Source organism: Rhinatrema bivittatum, chromosome 18 (genome assembly GCF_901001135.1).
Source record: "Rhinatrema bivittatum chromosome 18, aRhiBiv1.1, whole genome shotgun sequence".
NCBI lineage: Eukaryota > Metazoa > Chordata > Amphibia > Gymnophiona > Rhinatrematidae > Rhinatrema > Rhinatrema bivittatum.
The window spans coordinates 29839843-29861400 of NC_042632.1; the positions used below are offsets into that span (position 1 = coordinate 29839843).

Below are 21558 nucleotides of genomic sequence, written 5' to 3' on the forward strand. Positions count from 1 at the left end.
GAATACATCACCAGCTAAATATTAAAAATGTAGCTTTGTGAATCAACTCGGGATGTCGCAAAAATCAGAATACGTGCCCCGACATCAAACTCCCCATCGTCTAGTCTTCTGTAAAGCTAAAGTTCTGGACTTTACCATCCGTGGCTTAAATTTTCCAAACATCTGCTGTCCTGCCCAACTGATGTCCCTTCTGAAGCTGCCAATATCCCTTACAATGAATGAGCCTTTAGATACTTAACATCACCCCGGCAGCCCACATCAAGTACTAGCCTCACTTTACAACTGAGCTCAATTGCAAATGTCCTCATCTCCTCAGTCCAGCCCATCTACGGCTGGCAATGCTCCTCAGCTGGGAGCATGTTACTCTCAATTCCCAAACCAAGCCCATGTGAAATCTCTAATAGCTCCTTTTACAGCCACTGGTATTCCCTGCTTTAACTGGATCCAGCAGCAGCCACTCAGTTCAAGTTTTATTCTGATTGTAAGTAAAGTGATAACCATTAAAGCCGCGAGTCAGAAAAAAACAATTCACATGATATTTCTTTATTTGACTTAGCTTTATCGTGTAAGCATTCGGTCAAAAGGGCAGCTTTGCCAGGAAATTCAACGTACACTACGTTTTGGCTTGAGTTTGTAAACACTTTTAGAACAAAGGTTCGACAAAACGTATGTGAATAACAGATCCAACAGTTAGAGCAGTTGCCTCTCTTGGTGCTCACATTCTAGTAGGTCGCACAGTTGGCAGAATGACGAGGAAAAGATCCATTCTTAATGCCAATTTGGAAAAGGAGGATCGATGATATGGGGCAACTTCCTCACATACAGAAAATATTTCCCAAAATGCCCTGCTCTGCCTCAAGAATAGAGCACAACAGCGCGGTTCAGTTCCCTGCAGATCGAGCAGGTTTTTCAGGGTTTGTGTTCCTCCCACCGTGCTTGGCTGTAATCTCGCCTTCTGTAAAGCAATTCTGTGTTTTCGGAAGGGAACAAGGAAACAATGCCTAACACGTGTCTGAGGAAGGAGAGATGCTTTCCAGCACAGACAGAGAGACACTGATGTTCAGCAACGGTTTTTTCAACAACAAAACAGACAGGCAGCAAACTAAGTCTGGCAATCTGTACTATTTAGTAAGCATTTTTCCATAGACACAAAACGGGGGAGAACCTTTAGTGAATAGGCCGCCAATGTCTTTGGCAGGAGAGAAAATACTCTCTCAGTGTAAGCTGGCACAGAGAACTGCCGTATTAAGCAGACTGAAATATCCAGGTACCATGCATGTAGGTAGCAGGGAAAAGAGGGATCAAGGAAAAGAAAAGAAAAAATGAATGAAAAAGTGAACAGGAGGAAGCGAAAATAAGAAAAGGGATGAGAAGCAAGATATGGGATAAGGAGCACAATGGAGAAGGACAGAGAGATTAAGAGATCAAAAGCATGTATAAACTGGATTAAGTTTATCTTCCAGTACACAGGACTGAAAATACCTTTTGTGGAGGGGTATGAAGTTCCAGCATCTTTAAGGATGACAGCAGCACTTGTTTTCTCAGGCATAAGCAGCACTTACCTACGCATCATAGACTATTTTCCTCTCTTTCATTTAGCAATATTTACAATAACTTACATGAGATTTCCTAACCATGTGAAATTAGCAAAATCAAAGTAGCTGCTCCCTATCTTCCCACAAGGGCTAGGAGAGCCACACAATCAAATGTCCTCACCCATTCTGAACTAATTAGAATTTACTAGAATTCCTGACTGATAAGTCATGGTTCCTGGCACACTGAAGCGGCTCCGTGGGTTGCAAGGACGAGGAGGAGTTTTTGGAAAATAAGAGCAAAGATCCTGAGGTGATCTGAACGGATCGCATCAACATTACAGCATAGAAATGCCACAAAACGGTCAATGCTAGCCCAGCCGCCACGCCCAAGCCCTTCTTCATAACTGGGCAGCAGCAGATTTCTTGCGATTGTGTTTGATCCATGCAGGACACAAGATACTGATACCAGCTGTGAATCTCTCTAGAAACAGAGGAGAGTTCAGACATATTGTTCCTCATTGTCTTCTGGCAGCTTGGAAGGAGGTGGAGGAGGAGCTCGGAGCTGCAAAGAAGAGATGATAGAGAATCAGTATGAAAAAGCTACAGGAGCCTCATGCACTTTATCTCCAGACTCCACCGTAAGACCAGCATACAGAACGTCAACACCCGTCTTGGAGAAATGATTTAGAAGTGCTAAAGGAGCACAGCAGACCAGGTGCTGGAATCCAAAGCCTCAGACATGTTACATTCCATGGGCCCCAGCGACAAGTAAGGGATAACGGCATGCATTTAAAAAAGGAAAATGCAGATCCTTGGATTTGGACAACATAATGAACAGAGCATCTGTTTGTCTTCACAGAGCTGGCAAAATATTTGGAATACACAGTTCTTGGCAAGCACTTCCATTGCAACAATGCTTCACAATCAGTAGGCTGCTGAAATATTTTCTATATTAAGCATCAAGGGATATTAAAATAATTGACTGCACAACATTGCAGTTACTAGGCACAGATGACAAGGTTCTTGAACCAGCAAGACAGGAAGCCAGCACTGAGAATCCTCATTTGTATGCATTCATGTATGTATTTCCACTTCCCATTTAAAACTGCAGTATTACTAGAGTCCTAAAAATAACATCAAGTTGCTTGATTCTCAGTTATCATTTTCTCTTCTGCCTAGGCCACCTTCCATTTTTTGGTTCTATTTTACTTGTGAGATCTGAGCACATTTTACTATAGCTGCCCACATCCTCTGCTGTTCACAGCCTCTTTCCACAAGTCATCTTCACTTGCTCATTCTCCATTTATGCTTTCATGTATCAGTACAACGCAGGTATCAGGCTGCATCCTGCAGCGCCACGATTAATTTCTGTTCATGGCAGTCGACGCGAGTAAGTATGAGGAGTCTTACAAAGTTTTAAAATACAAACATCTCCCTAGGATCCATTCTACTTGGTATTACCCCATACAGGAATTGACATCTAGTCAATGAGATAGGTTCTGTGTTCTGATGGTTCATGAAGCAAAGAATGTGAGAGCCCAGGATTTTTTTATTTTTTTTTTGTTTCTGCCCCAATGCTCCAGAATTTTTTGCCAGGTGAAATCAGACTTGAGAAGAGCTTTCTTTCTTAAACAAAGTGAAGACTTGGTTTTAACTCGATAGGTATTACATTTTGAATTAATGGGTCTTTGTCTGATAGATATGGTAAAGGGATTTTTTTTTTTTTTTGAAGAATGCAGTGGGGACATAGATTGGGAGGGAGGGAAGCTGAAACTGTATTGGGTAGATTGTCTTATCTTGTGCCTGTAAAAATAAAAAAAGGCAACTAAAATTCAGAATAAAAACGAGGCAACAATGAGTTTGGTTTACTTTAGCTGCCAACTGGATTATTAAACTCAAATTTAGGCTAGTACTGTTATTTTAAAACATAACGAACTGAAGAGATTTCAGCAAACCACTGAGGGATTATTAAAGGTGCAAATGCTGGGCTGGTCCAGTGGCAATGCTATGCACTACCAAGCAGGAGGATCACTGGTTCCATCTCCACGTCAGGTATTCTGTTCCCTGGGTCAGTTGGACATGCTGTGGAGGTGTGTTTGCAGCCGTTGGGGGAGAAAGGAGTCTTGGTCATTGTTTAAGGGTGACACCTAGTGGCTGGATTCAGGACTCATGATTACAGTGCTCTGTCATGGAGGCCAAGGACTGTCACTACAGAGACCAGACCGAGTATGTTGGAGAAAGCGGGCATTACAGAATAGGAGAAATATCTCCAGGTCGCTGTGAATGAAAGCTCATGATGCTAGATCCCATTCCCAGTTCCGACCGAGCTGGAGAAAATTGCTCAATTAAAAAAAAAAAAAAAAAGATGATTCAAATGAGGACCATAAGCTGCAGACCTATTTTTAGAAATCTGTTTCACTTCATTGTATTGATAAATGCTACATAAGAGGAAATAAAGAACTTTTGACATTTATATAAGCTATGATAAATGCAGAGTGGAAGCCTAGTGTTTGGCAATCACAAAATGCAGTCTATGCAGGCTGTGTCAACTGCTTGAAGGAAGAACAAGATAAACAGTGAGTGATGAATCCAACAGGCTGTAAGCATCCTTTCATTAAAACTGCCCGTCTGCCTCTAGGAGTACTACCTGACTCTAGATCAGAAGGAACAGATGAACTAATCCTGTTTTAAAACTCCTCCTATCTTAGGTTTTCTTTAAAAAAAAAAACCAACTCAGAATAATTGGAAAACAGGAGTTGGAAACCCTATGTAGTGGTAAGTGGAACCCTGGGATTTGTTCCTTGGATATCAAAATTTGGTGATTGCCTAAGATGACCTCACAAATCCAGGAATCTTATGGAATAGCTGTAATTACAAAATATTAGGAGTGGTACCCCCAAAATGTTTTGGGTCGTAATTTGAATCATTTCATGAGTAGGCCATTTTAGGTCCACCCCCGGATCATTAGTTTTGTTTTCATTTTCATTTTCAGTTTAAAAAAAACAAACAAATCCCAGAACCTGCCCCAACCCTTCCCATTTATTAAAATGTGGAGCTCCCTGCCCACCCTGGCCCACTCTCTCAGACTCATCAAAAATTCCTGATGGTCTAGCGGGAGGCCACGAGCGACCTCCCACTCCCAGACCGGTGGCTGCCATTAGCTGTCCTTTGCCCCTACCATGTGACATGAGCTGCCCAATGGTTCCAGCTCCCCCCAAAAAATAGTAAAAACATGAAATATTGTGTTTTTTCTTAACATTTTTTGTTATCCCCGAAATGCAACAAAATAGGAAATATCAACTTTATTTCCTATTTTGTTGCAAACAAATTCCCATCCCCATAAAATATATTCATTTTGGGACTCACTATGCCCCCAGTAAATTAAGCACAGGTTACTAATTATCCATAGTGTTTCTTACCGGTCGAATCCATGATGGCGCCAGATCTGTGGAGGTTTGTGTGCTACTTGGACCATCTTGCCCTACAACTACAAATACAACTTGGTGTTAATGACTAAAGGCCTCCTTTCCTGTTCTCAGTGTAATCTTCTTCTAAAATTCTTCTTTGATATGTATCCCATTTGCAGCCAAGTGTTAGAAGAAAACAATATTTCCTGCTACTCCCAAAATGATAATATGAATGGGAAGACTCCAACCTCTTGGCATGTGTCATGGATAGTTATCCTCCCTTGCCCAAGGACTGCACCATTGGGTGATTTGTCTGTCAAGTGTTGCCCCTTCCCCTGTGATGTAAAGTCTAGGAGTCATCACACTGCCACTATAGTATTTATTCTAAAAGAAAGCTAAATTATAGCCATGCACACTCAACACAAGGCAGACACAAACACTACTTGTGAAGCGTTTTCTCCAAGACTATGCTCAAGAGATGAATATACACATACATAACTTGGATACTCGCACCACTCACCAGCTGATAGTCAGCCAGCGTAGAGCAGATAAAGTTAGCCAGATAATTTTGTCTGATTAACGTTATCCAGATAGTAAGACCGAATAAGCTTGGGCTAAGTGTCTGATCTAATGTTAACCAGACAAAGTTATTCAGTCAACTTTAGGCCTGCTGTTTGGCTGACCAGAATTACGCAGTGCCGATGAGCCAAAAGTTAAACCGGTCCTGGGAACACCCCAACGCCATCTCTTTTTATCCGGCTAAATTTAGTTAGTCAATGGCGAGAGAGAATTTTAAACATTGGAGTTTGTCCAGCTAACTCCAAAATGTATCTGGCCACACGTTTGAGTATGGACCCGAAAGTGTTTTCAAAGGAATAATTAACAAAAAACAAATTCCTTATCATTCATTTCAAAATATAAAACAACTTTTCAAAGTTTGTTGTCCCCTTCCTTCTACACCCCATCTTTAAGAAATGGGGCAGGGTTTCATGCAACCATCAAAAGCAAGTGCTCCATTGTCTGATCAATATGCACATTTAAGAAAAGCAGAAGAAATATTTCATAACAATTCCAGTCACTCCAAATATATATCTTGCTGCAGTCATTAATATATGTCTGGTCCAAAGACAAACTAAAGCCTTATTTACCGTATTTTTCGCTCCATAAGACGCACTTTTTTTCCCCCAAAGGTGGGGGGAAAATGTATGTGCGTCTTATGGAGCGAATATAAAAAAAAAACCAAACAAAAATCTAACAAACACCCCCCCCCGACTCCCCCAAGACCTGCCGACTTAATTTCCTACAACCCCCCCCCCCCCAAGACCTGACAAATTAATTTCCTGCAACCCCCCACCCTCCTGACCCCCCCAAGACCTGCCGAATTAATTTCCTGCAACCCCCCACCCTCCTGACCCCCCCAAGACCTGCCAAACGTCCCTGGTGGTCCAGCGGGGGTCCAGGAGCGGTCCGGGAACGATCTCCTGGGCGTGAGCCGTCGGCTGCCAGTAAACAAAATGGCGCCGACGGCCCTATGCCCTCACTATGTCACTGAGACCGACCGCTGCTATTGGTCGGTCTCAGTGACATAGTGAGGGCATAGGGCCGTCGGCGCCATTTTGTTTACTGGCAGCCGACGGCCCTATGCCCTCACTATGTCACTGAGACCGACCAATAGCAGCGATCGGTCTCAGTGACATAGTGAGGGCATAGGGCCGTCGGCTGCCAGTAAACAAAATGGCGCCGACGGCCCTATGCCCTCACTATGTCACTGAGACCGACCAATAGCAGCGGTCGGTCTCAGTGACATAGTGAGGGCATAGGGCCGTCGGCTGCCAGTAAACAAAATGGCGCCGACGGCCCTATGCCCTCACTATGTCACTGAGACCGACCAATAGCAGCGGTCGGTCTCAGTGACATAGTGAGGGCATAGGGCCGTCGGCGCCATTTTGTTTACTGGCAGCCGACGGCTCACGCCCAGGAGATCGTTCCCGGACCGCTCCTGGACCCCCGCTGGACCACCAGGGACGTTTGGCAGGTCTTGGGGGGGTCAGGAGGGTGGGGGGTTGCAGGAAATTAATTCGGCAGGTCTTCGGGGGGTCAGGAGGGTGGGGGGTTGCAGGAAATTAATTCGGCAGGTCTTGGGGGGGTCAGGGGGGTGGAGGTTGTTAATTTAAAGGGTTGGGATGGGGGGGGGGTTTTGGGGGTTCCCACAGAAAGAAAAATTTTCTGATCTGGGGAGTGGACCGAAATGGCCCTCCCCAGACCCGAAAACAAAATGGGGAGAAAAAAAAAAACTATGCACTCCCCTAATTTGCTCCATAAGACGCCCAGACGCAGAGCCGGTTTAGCACAATTTTTTTTTTTTTAAATTTTCCCCCTCTGAATCCTAGGTGCGTCTTATGGTCAGGTGCGTCTTATGGAGCGAAAAATACGGTATGTTCTCACCTCCTGAAATGACCTCTGAGGCAGGTGTTGCGTTATGAAGTTGAATTCTAGGATCTGCACTATGTGCAAGAGTTGGCAGTGAGAAGAATGGTGGAGCCGGCAAATGGAGTTCCTGCAAAGAAATAGGCTTATTAATACAGCACACCAGTTCCATCCATGGAAAATCTGATCCAGTGAGGGATTAACACAGTCAGGTTAGTGTTACTATTATATGTTGGCCGCCTACTGATCAGTAGATACAATTCAAAAAGGTAGGGACACCAGATCTACATATCAAAGAAAATTAGAACCCAGAAACAATTTACTCCAGTTTTCTCACTCCCATATAAAGCATTTCGAGAGCCATATTCATACAAAGTCTGGCTAGCAAAGTTATCCAGATAAACTTAACTGGCTAACTTTGGAGGTATATTCAATAGTGAAACCACACTATTGAATATAGCCGGCTATCTTTAAAGTTAGCTGGCTAACTATAGAGACCTAACTTTAGGAAAGCTCTTTGGCCCGACCAGTCTTAGCCGACTAAGTCATCTGACGAGTTCTGAATATTGGAGTTAGCTGGCTAACAACTCCTCCCAGTTACGCTCCTGGAACGCCCCTAACTTAGGAGGCTAGAATTTAGCCAGATATGTGGCTCGTCCTTCCCAACCCTTCTTTCCATCCTCACCCATCTTCTCTTTTTCCCCTTCCAACCCAAGTATTCTTTTCTTTACCTTTCCCTTCTTTCTCTTCCATCCTTCTTCAAAATCCCCTTCCCATTGTTCTCTCCTACTTCTATCTACCTGCTTCCTCTCCCGCTCAAATTCTCTCTGTACTTATTTTTAATGCATTTCCAACAATGCCCAATAAAGAAAAACACAACTAGAAGTTCATATACATGCAATGTTGGCAAAATCCAAACTGGTTTAGCTTGAACTTACTACCATATAACCAAGTTAGAAAACCTCAATGGGGCCAGCCTGGTGGCTCCGTGGCAGGGACCAGAGTTCAATTCCTGGCTGAGGTCTTCTGCTTCCTGGGTTAGCTGGGGCTGGGGCCATTACGGAATCAATGCTCCCAGCCCCTGGGAAAGGGAGGGAGTCACAATCACTGCATACTAGTCGACACCCTGTGGCTGGATGTAAGGCCCATGACTTCAGGACGACAAAGAGTCCGGGTGCATGGCCTCGGCCATGACTGCACTAAGTGGGGAAATAGGAGAAACATTCCCCAGGTAGTTGCACATGAAAGCACCTGATACCGGATCCTAGCTCTAGTTCTGATTGAGCTGGAAGCCCAAAATTGCCACATCCAAAAAATATTAAAGAGAGCCTCCTATGAGACTGAACTGGTTTGGGGCCCTGCAGATTCATCCTGCTCATGTAGGCTTCCAGCACAATCAGAGTTTCCATCTGTTGGGCTACAGCGTCGTGTGCTTTCGTTCCAAGCTACCTGTACTCCCCCCTCCCCCTATTTTATAACTCCTCGCTTAGCCCAGCCATTGCAGGGAAAGTCCTTTGGAAGGTACTATAGACCCCATCTCCCTCAGGGACCTAGCATGCGTCCACTCTGAGGTGACAACATCAAGCAATGGCTGAGACTTTCCCTCCACCCCTCTGAGGGCTTCTGCAGGATTCCCAGCCTCAGCCAGGAATCAAACCCGGGTCTCCTGCATGGTGGCACACAGCACGACGACTTTGCCTGCCCGAGACCTTTTGATTTCTAAAGCAAATGCTGTCAGTTATAGTCTCAAGTGGCAGTCATGTAGGCACAGAAGTGGTTGATGTACTTTTTTTTGCCACTGTCACGAGTTTAAACAAACACTGCCAGAAAGGTATGGGCCATAGGACTGCAGTTATTCCACTTTTACTGGAATAATTCCTCATGTGTGCATAAAACATTATTTTATAAATCAAGGCTATCAAATGGTTCCAGGTCATGAGCTGTAGGTTTAACCAGTCCCATTTTGCTTCCCTGCATGTACAGAGTTATAGTTCCATTGATTTTTTTTTAATGAAAGTCAAGATTACAAATTCATAGATGCAACAGAAACTAGAACCAATTCATCTTGTGCCTGGTAATCTGAAGGCATCTGGGAACCCTATTACCTACATGTTAGAAACCCTCAAAACAATGAAAATGCTGGCAAGAAGTGTAGCAGTTCAAATACACCACAGTACAACTGGTAGCATTCCATAAATGATTAATAATAATAACAAACAAACTATCTTATAAGGTAATGGGGAAACGTATGGGAGAGGAAGAGTTAAATAGGTTGGAGGAAAAGGGAGATGATGGGAAGGGATAAAATAAAGAGCGAGGAATTGGGGGAGATTGGGAGGTGAGAAAGGTATAAAAATGTCATTTCTGGGTGAGTCAGTCCTACCCTATGCTCCCTTCTTTCTTCTGTTGCTTGCAGTTTATTTCTAGAAGTCTCAAGTCCCTCATGCCCCTGACAGCCACAGCCAGAGTCAACAGAGCTGCTTCCTGCTCACTGCCCTCCTTTGAAATGATGCTGCTCCCAGCTGACTTAGACCTTTATAAGCAGCTGTTGTGACATCATCATGACCTCACAGCAGAGAGGAAGATACCATCTGAGTCTGGCATGGGGGTTAAAAGGCAAAGAGGGATGTGCTCCCAAACTGAACTCAGTTATTCTGTAAGTTAATTAAAATTGGAAATAAACTCTAAATGAAATGTATCCAAGGCTATAGTTTCCTGTTCTCCATTCTGTACAGTTTTTCTCTCTCTGTCATCAACACTGGCCTCTCCCTGTTTGTAGCTCAGTATTTGCAAGGCCCAGGACTTACTTCCAACATCACAATGCACTGAGGCGTCATCACTGACAATTGGAAGTTCTGACATGGACTTTCAAATTAATATTGGTACAACATAAAGCATACATTGATTGGGCTCGATTCTCACAGCTCAGGCCCATCCTAATCTGCCTGTAGACTAAGGAGAAACTTCTGGAAGAGCAGAGAGAGAGAGAGAGAAACTCATTTAGCTAGAAGGCTGGGCTTTACTATTAAAGTGCCCCTCAGTATCACATACATAGCACCAATCATCATACCTGACAACTTTTGATTTTACAAGACCCCAAGATGTTAGCAAGAGGAGAGCTCTGAGAAGTAGGCTCCCCTCCTGATTTTTTAAATATCACTAGGCAAATATATATTTTCCAGAAATCTAGGCAAACCGTAACCCAAACAAATCAAGTGTTCCTTCTTATTACACTGTACGCCTGGAATAGACTTTCTGAATCGGTACATCATGCTCCCTCCCTGGCCATATTCAAATCCAGTGTAAAAAGTCACCTTTTTTAAGCCACTTTTAAACCCTAATCAATTCTCTATTAAAAAAGCACTTCCCATAGACTGGCTTGTCATGTATGCAAGTCAACTAGATCGTAAGCTCCATGGAGCAGGGACTGTCTCTAATGTGTATCTGTACAGCGCTGCGTACGTCTTGCAGGACTTTAGAAATGATAAATAGTAGAGGAAAATCTAAGGCACAGCTCCATAGTTTACTGTGACAGTGGAATGGTAGAATCCGCAGAAAGATTTAGAAGATCATGAAACACTTTGGCAAACATTCCCATCTTTTAGATTACATTATACAAATCAAATAGTTTAATCTTGCTAGTCTCCGTGACAAATTATTTTTTATTTGGGTGAAGTAAAGGGATCTCAAGTATCAGCAAAGGGAAGAGATATTGGGGAAGGGGAGAAGAGAGCAAAAGAGGACTGGAAATGGGGTTGAGGGGATGGGGAAGAGACTAGAGAATAGAGAAGGGGATGGGGAAGAGAGAGAGAGGGGACTAGAGTTGGGGGCTGGAGGGGAAAGGAGAGAGAGAGGACTAGAGAAGGAGGTTGGAGGGGAAGAGAGAGAGAGGACACACGCACACATACACACAGCACTGATCCCTTGTATTTCACACTGAGAAACACCGCTCCCCCCCCCCCACCCCAGCTCCCTTCACTCTCACATACAAACATGCCCATCAGCCATTCCTCTTCTCCTTCAGTCCCTCTCCTCACCCCCTCAACTTGGATTAGGGAGCAGATTGGTTCTCTGTCTACTTCAGGCTCACTCCCAAGCAAGATTCAGCCCAGCAGGGAGGCAGCAAATCTTCAGCAGGCCTGCTGCTCCCAGATTTTTTGCTGCCTTAGGCACAGACCTATTGGAAAATCCATTTCTGCTTCCATCTACCGTACACATCTATTTTCTCTTCCCCATTTGATCTTTCCTCCTCCTCTGTTATCTTGTTGCTTTCTCCTATTCTTTCTTCTCCTCTCCTCCACTCTCTCTCTCTACCTTATTTTCATTTCTTTACCTGCCCCTGTTCTTCTCTTTTAAACCGTAGAAGTAGATGTAAAAACCGCGTGGTGCCACGGCAGTGATCCAGTGAGAGCAGCCACAGGGGCATGGCTGCTGCTCGCGCCTCTTCCTCCCATCATCCCATGGCCTATCGGCTTCCTGCTCTAAGCACAAATGTGTAGGACTAATCGAGTGCAGGAGAGGTGGGCAAAGTAGCACTCGAGAGAGAAGCGTTTCCTCCCTGTCCGTGCGGGTGTCCTCGCTGGATCACTGCTGCTATCTGTACACTTTACGTCTTTCACTCTGGAGATGCTTGGAGTTCTCCTGGAGACCGGAAGCAGAATCCAGGAGTTTCCAGATCTGGACAATTTCAAAGACTGAACTGTTGACTTTTAGGACATCTCACTTTATTCAGCTAACTACTTAGATGCTTAACTTGTGTCTTTGAAAATTCCTTAGGTATCTCTCAGATTCCTTTGGTAATTTATATTTTTATGTAGACATTTAATGAACAAGCTTCACATTTCTGCTTCCTCTCATACTGCGGTGTGCACGCTTTAAATGATGATGCTGTTCCAGCATCAGAATCCTTGCAGCGACATCTCCTAATTTTCCACAAAAGGCTTTCTTCTCCGTGAGTCTTTCTTTTTATCAAATCCTTTATTTTTGATGTGTGGGCTTTTAAAAAAAATTGCCTCAAGTCCTCCCACAGTATCTAATTCTTTGTCCCTATGTCTTTTTAATTAATATTTGCTGCTCTGCTTTTGATCTAGCCTTTTTGATCTAGTTTTTGATCAGCAAGCAGCAAAGACTAATCCAGTTTATTCCTTCAGCATCTTGACATCATTTTGGATGCAAGCATTTTCCTAAATTATTAATTTAAGATATAGGGTATATCCCCTAACAGGCAAGCTTTGTAGATATTTCCAGTTCTGCAATTGATGAGTTTCCCAAACAAAATGCTACACTGTAGTCATCCTTTCTTGAGGCAAGGAAAATCTAGGATCCATCGCCATTCATTCCCTTCCTCTATGCAAACCTCATCACAGATCTCAACTCTCCCTGGCAGGGGCTGCCATTTTCTGGCGTAAAAGAAGGACTTGTATTTTGTTTATCCTTGATTCTTTTAAGTCTAGCGAAGGCTGAAAGTCGCTGGACAAGCTGTGATATCGATACAGAATGATTCCTGGCATTCATTTAAGGTGTAGAGAGAAGCAGCACCTACCTGACCCAGTTCTGAGCCATCGTTCAGAATTTCTTCCACCATCAAAGACGGAAAGACTCCAACCTGGCCATTATATTCCCCCTTCCAGAATCCATCATCTACGCCTCCTTCTTCCTTCAGCAGAATTCGGATTATGGCTCCCTCGGGGAAAGTGAGTTCCTCAGCACTCTGCCTTTCGTAATCATACAGGGCTCTCGCCAAGCACTCTGCAGAGAGAAGAAGGAGAGAGAGGACAGTAAGTATGATATGGAAAAGGTTATTTAAATAAAAGCTAGTCTGGGGAAGAATGAGAGAGTGTCAGGGATCTGACTGAATTTTCCGAATGCAGATGAATTGATGGACAAAGAAAGGAGGATTTTTGCTCGATTATTACTATCTGGTCCTTAGTCTTTACATGTAACAGACAGTAAAGAGAAGAGAGCCGATAGTGAAGCAGTGGAAGGAGAACAAATACTCTAGCTCTCACAGACACAGAATGGGAGAAAAATGTTCACAGATCAGATCCCATGTGCTGGCTCCAGTGCTCTCTTTAAATACACGGAACTAGCCAATACTGTGCAACAGAAAGTATAACAAGGAGCACGATTTGTTCCTCAAATTCGTTTTTATCTATACATGGGCAGAAACAAGCACACACAGGCAGAGACTCCAAATCTTGCAAAACAAAATAACTGAAGACAACTGGAAAACATCCCGTCACACCTCCTGGTTCTCTGCCCATCGATGTGCCACTGAACTGGTCTTTGGAAGTTCCACCTATCACCCGCCGGTCACCGTCGGTAAAACTTATGAATGCAAGGTACTTTTCTGGGACGTAGCCCACTTGTCCTGTCTTGTTGCGAGCCTGGAGAAGATATGATGGGAAGAGAAGAGGGTCAGGGGAACAGAATTCTCCACACGATTATCTGGTCTGGCAGTTTGTATTGCACTGGGCAGAAGTTTATAACAGAAGAAACATACGTTAAGTGCACCACTCTACATCTTTAGAATTTATCTTGCAGCACATTCACAGAGAATTCTAGCATGGGCCATTCAGTTATGATCTCCATGGGATTTGTACTGACAGCGGTATAATCTTTGCTTTTAGGATGAAGATTCACGTTTTATTCATCTGAGCACTCACCTTGACCCACTCTTCCACATCACCATCCTCTATGATCTCCAGCTGTTCTCCCTGAGTGATGGACAGTTCATCTGCCTGACCAGCCTACAGGGGAACACACACAAAAAAAGATCTACAGTATAAAGAAAAAACTGAAAGAACGTGTGAAAGCATGCGAGAAAGGGCATTCAGAAAGGGCAATAAAGGACCGGTCCGATTGCTCGGTGGCAGGTGCTGTGCACTTTCACCCTTCCCAGTTTGGCTGTAGCCCTTGGGGAAGAGGCAATCATGATCAATAAGGGGGCACACCTGGGTGGTTGGATCTAGAACCCATGACATGGGGTTCTGGAAGGAGCCCTGGCGCATGGCTTTCGGCCTCAGGACTGCTGCTGAAATGACCAGTGAGGCTAACTGTGAGTGAAGACTGAAGGTACCAGGATCCCATCCCTGGTTTTAACTGAATTGGAAGAAGAAACAAGGGGTTTGGGAGGCTCCAAAGAAAAAAAAAAAGGACAATGAAATGCATGAGAGTGAGAGGTGATGGATAAATAAAACAAATGTGAATATGTAAAAGAAAACAAAGAGGACTTGTAGACAGTCCAGAAAGACATGGATAGTAAAAAGGAAGAAAAACCCAAGAAGAGGGCATAAAAAGTATGAGATCTAGGAGGGAAAAAAAAAAAAGAGGCAAGAACATGAGAATATGCAAGAGATAAGAACAAAATCTGAGAGAAACATGAAAGCAAGCAGGACGCAGAAGCAAAGATGTGCTAGGCTGACGCAGAACGCTCCCTACCTGGTAACCATAGAGCACTCTGCAAGGCAGCGGGTACGACCGGGAGCTGCTGAGACTGTGGCTTGACTCTTCAAATATCTCAGAGCTCTCATCAAAGTCCTCAAACTCCGTGAAATCAAACTCTTCTATCTGAACACAGCAGAGCAGCCAAAAAAAAAACCAAACAACTTGAAGAAACCAATTAAAGAAAAAAGCAAGAGAAACACCTAAAATAACACCTTTGCAGTTCTGGCATCCCTCTGCCATGAGTTGCCAGACCTGACAACAACGTGCACCAATCACGATTCAGCGCTATATTAAAATCGCAGGCTGTGAAACGTGGGGAGCTGGCAGAACCTCACGGGGGAAGTAACTGTCCGAAAGCCCTGGTGTAATCCCATAACCCTGACAGTCGCACAGGCCCCGACACATCTCTGTCACCTTGACAGGGGGTGCAAAGACTGCAGCTTGTACCTTGTTACATGCACCCTGGCTTCAGTGTGGCCCAGTAGCTTTGCTAGGGACCTAGGAACTCTCTTCTCAGCCTTGTATCTCTGGTCCAGGAGCAAGGGCTGTAATGTTACTTTGCAAGCCTTGGAAGGTTGCACAGGACGCAGCGTTACCCTCTAATTCTAACAGAAGAAGCACATGGACTCTTCTTGTCATATCCTGTAACCCTGGCAAAGGCACCTGGTCTCTAGTCCCTCCTGTATTTCTTGTGCAGCGGGTCTCAACCTGCTGGTTCTCTCGTCACACTTACAGAGGCTTTCACTCTTGGGTGAGCTGGTACAGATTCTGACAGTCTGCATGTACATACAGAAAATATGCAGAGCTGTGTACAGTGAATAAACCAAGGGAACTAAAGCCCTGGTGCTTACTGCAGGTGCGTCATCTCCTCCGTTGGACATCCTGGCCTCACTCAGCCGCCTCTCCTGCTCCAGCTCCTCGTTGGCTTGCACCATAGCCCCGGATAGCCAGGTGTCCACATCCACGTTGGCCTGCCGCAGCATCGCTATCCGGGCCTCGGCTTTTACCTTACTTATCTTAGGGGGAGAAGAAGATGCTTAGGCAGGGAGAACACTGAAAGAAAAAGGCAAACCTCTGTTCTCCCTCCACTTTAGTTACCAGACACGTCCATATCACCGGGCACTTAGGACTAGCTAAAGGTGTCCCTTCTCGGCCCAGTCCCATGGAGTCCCATTTTCAAAAGGCATTCAGGTGTCTCAGCTTTAGGTGATTTTTCAGCTGAGGTTTGGTGCCCAAATCTAGGCCTGCAAGCTATATTCCTAGATTTAAGTGCCTAAGGTACTCAGGACTTCAAATCAATGCTAGGTGTCCAATGTTTTCCCCCCACCCTAACTCTAACCCTCTAGATATCTAAATTTAAGCACTTAGCAAAAATAGATGCTTAAATTTAGGTGCTATAGTGCCTTTAAAATTATTGAGTTAGGTTTCAAAGGCCTTTGCACACAGACCCCAGAGAAGTCAATATGGTTGGCCGCGCGTTTTCCACGTGCTATTACCTCCCCTTACAGTATAAGGGGTAATCGTAGTCTAAAACGCGCGGCCAAACGGGGGCTAAACGGTGCGCTCGGTTTATTCAGGTGACTAAGCGCTGGCTTTACCCTGCTCCCCCAGGAGTGACAGAGCAGAGTAAAGCCAACGCTTAGTCACCTGAATAAACTGTACTGAAACGTCACAGTGGAAATGAAACAAAGCCCACTCTTGAATTACCAAGTTGTGCATATGGTGATTAAACCGTGAAACTAAATAGATTTACAGGCAACTACAGAATACCAAAAAGGGCTTAGACAATTAGTAAAAGAAGCTCAGAAGCATTTTTTTTTAACCTTAATACCCATGTAAAATAGGATTTTAAAGAACCCAATAGATACTTTTACTGGTGGTAATATCCTGTATATGAAAGATACAACAAAAGTCTGAATTCTTTCCAAAGGCATAAAGGGTTAAGGATGCGCATCCAACCATGGGTTAATCGGTGTGCTAGCCTGAGCGCACAGTATTGCATTGGCCTGACAGATGGGCTAGCTTGGAGGCCTAGCAGCAGTTCTATATTCTGCCATGCAAATTGACCCAAGTTTAATTCCTGGACCAGGAATCTACTCCCTGTTGGGTTGGTAGTGCTAAGAAATAACACTCATAGTGATCGGGAGGGAAGGAAGAAAGCCTTAGCAATTGGTAAACAGTGACATATAACAGCCAGACTTAGAGACCACAATTGCGTGCTCCAAATGGAGTTGGTTGAGTGACCCCTGGCCGAGGACAATCGCCTTGATGGCTGGCCTACGAAATGGACAGATATAAAATGGGGGCAAAATACTCTGGAGAGCTGTTAATGAAGGTTCATGGCATGGGTTCCCATTCCAGGCTCCAGCTAAACTGGAAAAACAAGAGGAACAGAAGAAAACTAGTGGGTCAAAAACAAAACAAAAATAATAAAAAAAAAAACCTAAGTAATTATAGGGATCAAAAGACAGAGAGAGAGAAATGAATAGGTACAGTCCTTCCTCCCTCATGGTTTAGAACTCCCAAATCAGACACATGAACCTGGATGGACAGACAGCTGTAAAGGCACAGATGGTCCTCTCTTATTAATCGACAAGACCTACCTCTGCTTTACGGATGCCTTCTGTCACTTCTTCAATTTTCTGCCCCATTCCCAGTGCTTCCTCCTCGGAAGCCTTCTGCCTTCTGGCTTCCAACCTTTGCAGAACCTGAATCAAAGAGTTCACAGAGATTTGTCTTAACAGCTGCAACAGGGATCCCTATTCCCTAAAGACCACCATCTCTGGGGTAAGGAGCCCTCAGGCATGCAAGCTTTCCTATCTTAGGGCAGGGTATGGAGACACAAGAGGGCTACCTATGGAGAAATGGACAGAATTGGTTTATTGTGCACTTGGTACAACAGAAAATTCCATCCTCCAGACTATGCAGGAGGGAAGGACACAAGGTCACAAGGGTGAAAATAAAACTCCTGCTGCAGAGCAGTTTCAGCTATTCCGGGTTTTAAAAGCTATGAACTTACCCAGAACCAGGAACTAAAAACAAAGGGCTTTTTAATAGCGTAGATACGGAATGACTACAATCACAGTGCAAACTGGAATGGTTCCACCTACTCCAGAGATTACAGTAAATCTTGGGCTAGACACATGGCAGAGCAATTAGAGCATACAGCTGTGAAATGTACTTCAGTTCCACCATTCATTGCTCACAAACAGGGCTCATCCGCACATCACTTCATCTCACAGTATCCGAATTCAGACTATAACCAAATGAATCAGCTTGTGCACTTTGGTGCACACTAAAGGAGTTTTGAACACAATACTAATTCAATTCTTGGTGGTGTGCTACTCAATACACATTAATACCTCCTAGGCATCCAGCATAAACTCTTCAATAGTGCTCTGATGGCAGAAGAAACACAACGTCCAAATCAAACCACTTAGGTAAAACCAATATATATATAAAAAAATACAAAAATATTCCCACTACATCACATTCTAAATAAGCTGTAAATTATAAAAATAAATTAATCGGCCATCATATAAAGACCCAATGCAAGGCAATAAACCACCTTTATGATATCTGTATCGCTAAAGTGTAATCATCAGCCATTAGATGCTCACTTTTTTTTTGTTCTTGATACTTGCAATAACAGTTTGTAAAACAAATGTCCAATTCCCCAATGAAATGTGTCTAGCAGGTACTTATCTCAACAAACTGGCACAGATGAAAGTTGAAAATGTCCAGATCAAAATGCTGTATTCATCTTCTGTAACCCATCACAACTGATATGTTTCAAGCATCCTCTTCCTCAGGGGTTGGTATAAACTGCTTTCAAATACAGAAATGTTTGCTTTTGATGCTTGCAATAAAAATTCAAAAAATAAAAAAAAGTGAGCATCTAATGGCTGATGATCACACTTCAGTGATACAGATTTCATAAAGGTGGATTATTGCCTTGCATCAGATCTTTATATAATATAAATTGCAGCTTATTTTGAATGCAATATAATGGGTAGAATAAATACATATTCATTTATGTAGGAATGCTACAGCCCAGGACAACCTTACTGTAAAACGCATTTCTTCTCTATTAATTTGGAAAGGATGACTCCAGTTTTCCTGTTGCAACTAATCCTGGGGCTTGCCAAGCTGCTCACAGTTATGTATCAAAGGCAGCTTGGGGTCTGAAGAGGAAGGAATTTATTAACACTATGATGTTGCTGATGGCTTGGTTCCGGTATTATATTTGTACTCTTAATTTGTACCAAAACCTCCGTATCTTCTTGCATCATTTCACTGACCTATAATGAATTTTACAGTTAAGATACTAAGAAACACATTGAGAGGGGTACTAACACCCAGACTCCTGGGTGACCAAGTTAAGAGAGCATGACTACTAAAGCAGACCAGAAGAAACTGCATGGTAAGGAGGAACGACACTAGCTGTCCCCAACGTTTACTTAATATCCAAACAGGCTCAAAAGTGAAGACGCTATTGAATGGATAATGCACAGTAGTAAAGGAATAGGTTTACAATCAGATTAAATTTGCGATTGAAAATCTTCAAAACGCATTTATGCTTTAAAGAACATTGGAAAAAGTTAATTAACCAGAAATAAATGACCATATTCGTATTCCTTGGTGGAGACAGTAATTCACAGACCTTGATATCTTAACTGGATTATAAACTTGGCAACTTACGAGTCATTTTTTGAGGGAATGATACATTATTTAAGTGAGGCATATGCAAGAAATATATTGTCTTCAGTATGACTTATTTTCAGAACAATGCTACTCTGATCGGTGAACAGGATAACGCTACTGAGAAAACAGAGGAGCTAAAACATTCTGTGGCCAATGCACTAAATCTGTGTGGAAAATGAGCGCTCAGCGTTGAGTGCCCGCTTTCCTAACGTGCGCCCAGCCACCTCTCCTGGGCGTGCAATTAAATATTTAAATGAGGGGTCCCGCTATAAAGGAGGCACTAGGGACAAATGTGCGCCCTTAGCACCTCCCAGTAGGCACCCAGGAGAGGTGGCTGTCAGCGGGTTAGGAAAATGGAGGCTCAGTTTCACCAGCGTCCCTTTTCCTAACCTGACTGCAGGCACACTTTTTATTTATTTATAAACGTTCTGGTCCTTTTGGTTTCTCCAACTTAACATTACCACAATATTAAGTCGGAGAAAGTATAGAAAAGCAGTATTTTTTGCTTTTCTCTACACTTTTTGGGCTGCTCAGAAATTAACCCCTGCTCTAGGCAGACATTAATTTCTGAGGGTAAGAATGTGCACGTCGGGTGCACATTTTTTTCAATGGGGAAGAACAGCTAATAGTCTCAGCAACGTGCATTTGCATGTGATGAGCACTATTAGCTTCGCGGGGGGGGGGGGGGGGGTTTGGATGTGCATTTTGAAAGCGCTAATCCCCTTAGAGTGTGTTCATGTTGCTGTTACTGAGATGACACCAGAATCAGACTATCTTTTTTGTATGCATGGGAAAATGTCTTAGTTCTGCAAAACAACCATTGTTGGAGGGTGGGGAGTAGGTGAAAATCCTGTGGATATGGCGTATATATTTACATTTAGCTCTGTGATAATCATGTGATCGGTGTGTCACACAAGTCAGCATCATCTGCCAGCTGTGTCCTGATGGAAAAAAGGTTAACAATCAGTGCTCTAAAGTATATACAGTATCTTATAGGGCTTTTGTGCAGATCCTGCACCATCTCAGTAAACCTTCTCTGGATCACCCCCTACACTGACTATTGTTTATTCGAGGTGCTGTCTCCAGAATTGGAGCACAATATGACCTTTGAGTGTCTTTCATGCTATCCCTCTCTAGGACCATGTCCAGACTCTTAGCCTCAGTTATTAGTCATGCCTTCTTTCTCTGCAGCCTGTGAGTTCTGCTCAGGGTCTTAGTGCTTCAGCTTTTCATTCTGGCATGTATGCTCCATCGTACTCTTATTTCCTAGGTCGTCCTAATTAGCACAATTAGATCCCATAAATCCCAGCTATGGGTGAATACCTGGCTAAGAGTGGGCTTTGTGACCCATCTGTAATGAAGATCTTGGTGTTCACTGAGCTCTTACCCGCTCTCCATGGGCCTTGAGTTTGTAATCCCTGGCAGCTCGTGTTGCCCATCTCCGAGCCTCTTTCTCCAGCCCGCTTTCCCCATTCTGGCTGCTGCTCCATTTCTCTAGATGGCATACCTAGGGGTAAGAATGCAAATGAGATGAAAAGCAGGAAGTGGCTGACTGCTTTGATCTTTATTGCTTAGCTAACTTACCCTCACTCTTGACATGGCTGACTGAATTGTTACGTCTTCCAAAAAGGAAATTAAAAATACAAATCTCTCCCAGTAGCCACTCACAATTTTTTATATATCAGAATCACCCTGTCTCAATGTGAAGAATGGAATTTTAACTCCTTAGTGTAATTCTTATGGCCGCATCATCAAGCCTGACAACGTGCCTACCTGGTATTGAAACGGAGGCCGTCCGGTCTTATAATCATTTGCGGTCACAAGCATAAGAGATGGAATTTTACCAGCATAATAGTTTGTTTTGAAGCTTGTGAGACTGGACTGGTCCGGATGAAAGATATATGAACAGAGTTAAAATGAAATGGTGATCTAACCATAATAAAATTGTACCTGGTCAGCTCCTGATGAAGCAGAGTTCATGCAAAACATCGGCCATTTGTTGAGCTGAAAAAGTTTTGCATAACTAAAATATCACCGTG

The 21558-nt window shown here is 43.6% G+C and overlaps 1 protein-coding gene across 2 annotated transcripts in view; it reads right to left on the bottom strand.

Annotated features, from left to right (window-relative positions):
- Positions 1 to 522: 522 nt before the first annotated feature.
- FCHSD1 (FCH and double SH3 domains 1) overlaps positions 523 to 21558 on the bottom strand; it is a 60037-nt gene continuing 39001 nt past the window's right edge. For both annotated transcript variants that reach the window (XM_029583466.1, XM_029583467.1), the window contains 10 exons: positions 20907 to 21026; positions 17419 to 17523; positions 15667 to 15831; positions 14810 to 14938; positions 14035 to 14118; positions 13614 to 13755; positions 12912 to 13117; positions 7388 to 7499; positions 4955 to 5022; positions 523 to 2097 (listed from right to left, as the gene is read on the bottom strand). In XM_029583466.1, coding sequence (XP_029439326.1) covers positions 2035 to 2097; positions 4955 to 5022; positions 7388 to 7499; positions 12912 to 13117; positions 13614 to 13755; positions 14035 to 14118; positions 14810 to 14938; positions 15667 to 15831; positions 17419 to 17523; positions 20907 to 21026 — 1194 coding nt within the window. In that variant the 3' untranslated portion in view covers positions 523 to 2034. The remainder of the gene's footprint in view (positions 2098 to 4954; positions 5023 to 7387; positions 7500 to 12911; positions 13118 to 13613; positions 13756 to 14034; positions 14119 to 14809; positions 14939 to 15666; positions 15832 to 17418; positions 17524 to 20906; positions 21027 to 21558) is intronic.